Source organism: Macrobrachium nipponense, chromosome 2 (genome assembly GCF_015104395.2).
Source record: "Macrobrachium nipponense isolate FS-2020 chromosome 2, ASM1510439v2, whole genome shotgun sequence".
Classification (NCBI taxonomy): Eukaryota; Metazoa; Arthropoda; class Malacostraca; order Decapoda; family Palaemonidae; genus Macrobrachium; species Macrobrachium nipponense.
In genome coordinates this window covers 124,302,027-124,306,986 of record NC_087201.1, presented here as the reverse complement: position 1 = coordinate 124,306,986, position 4,960 = coordinate 124,302,027, and the positions used below count along the sequence as shown (strand labels likewise).

The 4,960-nt window shown below is 36.6% G+C and overlaps 1 protein-coding gene across 1 annotated transcript in view; it reads right to left on the bottom strand.

The window, feature by feature from the left end:
* Positions 1-928: 928 nt before the first annotated feature.
* Positions 929-4,960, bottom strand: part of LOC135221303 (uncharacterized) — a 70,685-nt gene continuing 66,653 nt past the window's right edge. The window contains exon 5 of the mRNA XM_064259110.1: positions 929-1,042. Coding sequence (XP_064115180.1) covers positions 929-1,042 — 114 coding nt within the window. The remainder of the gene's footprint in view (positions 1,043-4,960) is intronic.

The window sequence follows — 4,960 nt, the reverse complement described above, 5'->3', positions numbered from 1 at the left end:
CTTACATTCTTCACAACAAAGGTCAGAAAAACAAGTTTGTCCTCTGCAAGAACTGCACATATAGTGAATGTCCACATATTTGCGGGGGATGCGTACCAAACTCCCTCCCCCCGTGAATAACCAGAATCCGTGAATACTTAGAACCCCTATAAAAACGCTTAAAACTGCCTAGTATTTTGTCAGTTCAAACTCAAGAAAAACCCTGTAAAAATGCTTATACCAGGTTTTTTAAATGGTTTTATTAAAAAAAGTGTATCTAATCGTGAAATTTATATGAAAATTCAGTAATTTATGGATATTTCTCATAGAAAAATACCGCAAATCTACACATTTCCCGTGAATAATGGGTATATAAGGTCCACGGAGAATTCCGCGAATATATCCATGAATCCGGAGTCGACGAATAGCGGGGGTCGACTGTAGTGTAGTTGTCATACTTAGAAGAAGTCAGATGGATCTTGCAGCCTTTGGAGCAGAACCTAGTACTATTAGCACAACTAAATGACAAAGAATACTTCACCAATGAAAGTGAGAACCCAGCAGGTGAGCCAAAACAAAAGCTACCCAAACAATGTACACACTGTGATTGGCAGGAACGAATTGGGCTCATTAGCCAGTTTGTACCTATGCTTCCCAAAAAGTGGGTAGGGCCAGTTACTTGCTCCAAACAATCGAATGCTACCGCAAATGTTAAACAAAAGCTGCCATGAAAGTTAGTAACTATAGCAATGTAATTACTTGTTAAGTTACATATATAAAATCATTGAGTCATACTGACTTGCCATATGTTAAGAAGTACCCTAAACTAGTATAAAAACTTTCCAACTACTGACCATTCTCTGGTTCCAACAGTGATTATTATTGGCAAAGACACTGAACAAAAATTCAGAAGCGCTTTTTTTAATACAAATAAAACCTTAAATTAAACTTACTGAGCAAAAGATGTTATAGCAGTTAAAAGCAAATGTTCAGAAACTTGGTCATCTTGATCCTGAGCAGAGTTGAGCAATTTATCAACCAGTAAGAGATGAATCACTTTGTCCTAAAAACCAAAAAGTAATATTCTAATTTTCTGTAAATAATTACAAGCAACTACTTATAAGAAAAAGTTTAATCATCAGTTGAAGTGGATTGGGTTCATGGAATTATGACTACAACGCCAAGAACTAGGGCAGGTTTAGTTATTCAGTTCTTAAGATAGTCAACAGAAGGAGTCAAGTGGTTGGACAGCAAGACAGATCCAGAAAATAAATGAGAATATGGACAAGGATCTAAAGGTTAAATTAGGAAGAACCCACAATTGTACTAAGAAATAATAGTTAGAGAGGTGGACAGCAAGATGGAAAAAAAGGAAGCAGTATGGAGGTAAAGCAAAAGACTAAAAAGTGGGAGCAGCTAAGGGTCTAGGAGACACTTCAAACACCCTTTAGTAATGTCTACAGTGCACCATGTGAGGTCCACTGATAACACTATCCTCTTACTGGGAACCATTAATTAGAGGGAAAAAGGCTTGAAACGGAGATATTTAAAAATCATAATTACACAGTTTGCTAAACATTATACACTTAAGTATCTTATCATTTTAAACACTGGCATTCCAAAGGAATTTTATTAAGAAGGAATGTATGGAGAGAGCAACCACATCCACAATTATACAAAAATTCTTTATGATAAATTCAACATTACAATAATACTTAGGTACAGAGACTACAACACCAAAGAATAATGTATTAAACCTTGCCTGACAAAATGGTAGACAATGATCCATTTACAGTGCAAGAACATCTGCAAATATGCATACTATATGAGTAACAAATGTAATAGCAAAACATAAAAAACAATCATGATAAGTGTACACATTATTAAAAATTTCTTTCAGCACTGATTATTCCTCTACAATTAATTAGAAGACCTAATAGTAAAACTTTAGAGCAAAGATAAGAACTCAATTCAAATGTGTCAGTACAAATGCAGAGGTAAATCAACATACAGTACTTGTCTTATTTGCTAAAGTAAACAAAATATTCTTTCAACATTTTCCATGAAAAATACTCTGTGACTATTACTCCCAAAACTTCAACGGAGAACAGCTCAAGTGGTGGCTCAAAATATTAGTTAATGAAACCATTTTTTAAATAATGACAACAGCACTATTATTACAAGCAAAATTTTCCCGCTGGCCCATTTGACATGAAGGCTTACAAAGAACACCCAAGATGTCAAGGACCAGACAATTATAAATTGCCATTACCTTAACCTTTCAAGTATATCTCTTGGTGTCCAAATAGGACTCCACAAACAGAATGATTGTTCAAAACTTCTCAAAACAGCACTAGAAAGGTCAACTGACACTGACCAACGAATGCAAAAGATTCCACAAACTATGAATTCTACTGTGTAAGGGGTGTAAATCTTATGGGCAGTTTTAACGATAACTTTAAACTTCCTAAATGCTTATCCTTTGACTGAGATAACATAAGATACTGGATCCATGTCATTCCATTTAGCCTAAGCATCATCCAACTATATTCACCCGACTATGGACAATTTAGAATAATAAGAGAAATCAACAGAAGAACCGAGATATAAATTAAGATGTCAAGCCAAAAACCTTTGGCTTTATTCTTAATTCATTCTTGCCTTCACACCTCTTCACCCATCTAAGCCCCATTCTTGAAGTATATGAAGGAAAACGTTGAGCTGGTTGTCAATGAAAGGGCAGCCCCAGTGCTCCACCAATAACCTTAGTCTAAACAAAACAACATAGAGCAAACACAAGTCATAGTCTAACTGACTGACAATAAAGGAAAACATCCACCAGCAATTATGTATGTAAAGCTGAGAAGGACTTTTTGCAGGAATACCTCCAAGATGTCTCCAAGTCATCAAAATATGGTGACTACCACTTTATAACTTGGTTGGAGGTAAGGGAGCTAATTATGTATTTTGCAACTTTTGGAACCATCAAATAAACATCCCACAGATCATGGCCATTTTACTGGTTTTGAAGATAGCCTCTATACACTTCTGTTTAAATAATATTGATGTTAGATGACAAAATAAAGACAAAAATATTACCAGGGGTCTGGCTAAAGTATATAATATCATACTTCTCGGAGTTTGGCAAAAATAAAAAGCAAATAAATACAATAATACCTTGCTGTATACAACCTCTTAACATACAACTGGGCATATAGGTAACAGCTTCTACAATAATCCATGCTTTGCATGAAAGGTTCCTCTGTTTATGCAAACATGGCTTTGGAAGTGCAGTTTTGTAATTACTACAGGTTTGCACTGAATATAAATAATTTACCTTATATTACTGCCTAAATCAATTACCTTTTCCTTAATCTATCTTAATTATATTCCATACCCTAACCCAGAAAATGGAAAGGAAATAAGCGCAATGAGAAAAACCATATGGTAAGGACACCATAATGTGTAAAACAAAGACCATGTATGACATGTGACGTTTAGACTTGGGCAAATGGAAGACAATAAATCTCCAACATTTTCCCCCAAAGGTAAAACTTGTCCCACAGTGGCTAATTGTCCAAAAACCTCAAGTTCATCTTTTCATGAGAAGCATCTCTTCATAAAAAGGGATAAAAACAAAAATTGCATAGTCAGGTAGGCTACTTGCATGTAAAACACAGGACAATTCTAGTGTTTAAAAGTATCAGAAGCAAGAGTGCTACAAAACCATTTCTACTGGTAACTATCTGCCTTATTAAAGTAAGCCCTAAAAATTAATTTAACCAGCTGTCATGGCTACTTGCTTCTTTCTGTGCCCTCCAAGTCTATGGTCCTCAGGTGTTACCAAATAGATTTGGACAGAAAAAGAGGTCTTCTTTGTTAATGATGATAGAGGACGAAGAAGGAACATTAAAGGGGGGCTAAGGATTGTTATGGTTAGTTGTCTGGATCTTTGCTATGAAGTCCAGAGCAAATGGCATAACCATTAATGAATAATCTTCAGTGCAAGTGACCTTCCAAGAGTGAATTTTCCTAACCTGAAAAACTATTCTCAGCAAGTAGCATCAAGTGGCTCACAGAAAGACTTCATAAGAGAGGCTTGTTGAGGTTCTACAAGGCTTTATAATGACTGTAGCTGTACCATCATGGACAAAGAGCTGTATAACATGTACGCTATAGCCAAAGAGGAGATAAGAGAATCATCTTCAGTCTTGGAAGAGTGGAGGTTTCTCCAGTACCTCTCTAATGTGGACTTCTCCAGTATCTCCCTCATGTTGTAAAATGAGGTAAACCATGGTGTGCAGACCTCACTTACCTTGCCCACCCAAGATTGAGTGACTTATCACAATTCTGTGCTGCCTTGATTCCATAAGTAAGCCACCATCATTGAGCTTGTCTTCAAACCTACTGTTCTTAGCATGAGCTGAATCAATACCTGACCTATGAAGACAGCTTCAGAATGAGGAGACTGATGTGTTATCCCTTATCCTGTGCCATCCATCCAAGATTATCCCTTATCCTGTGCCATCCATCCAAGATTATCAAGTTTAATGATCCAGCAAGAATGGCCCCAACCTTCACGTGTAAGCCTCAAGAAAGAATGACATGTAGTAGCTGGGGTTCTGTCTCCATTAAGGGTCTTTCAGAACATCCAAGACTTCACATTTTGCTTGAGGAGACTGATATGCTGTCCTCTATCCTGTGCCATCCAAGATTACAACATTTAATTATCCAGTAGATGTGGCTCCAACCATGACATGTTAGTCTCAATTGAATTGAATATAGAATTAAGGCCAAAGGCCAAGCACTGGGACCTATGAGGTCATTCTGCGCTAAAATGGAAATTGATAGAAGAATGTTTGAAAAGTGTTGCAGGTAGGGGACGAAGGTACACTGAAAAAACCTTAAGTTGGCTACAGTACACTACATGAAGTGCATTGATGGTGCTATCCACCTACAGGGTTGTTTTTGTCACAAGAAA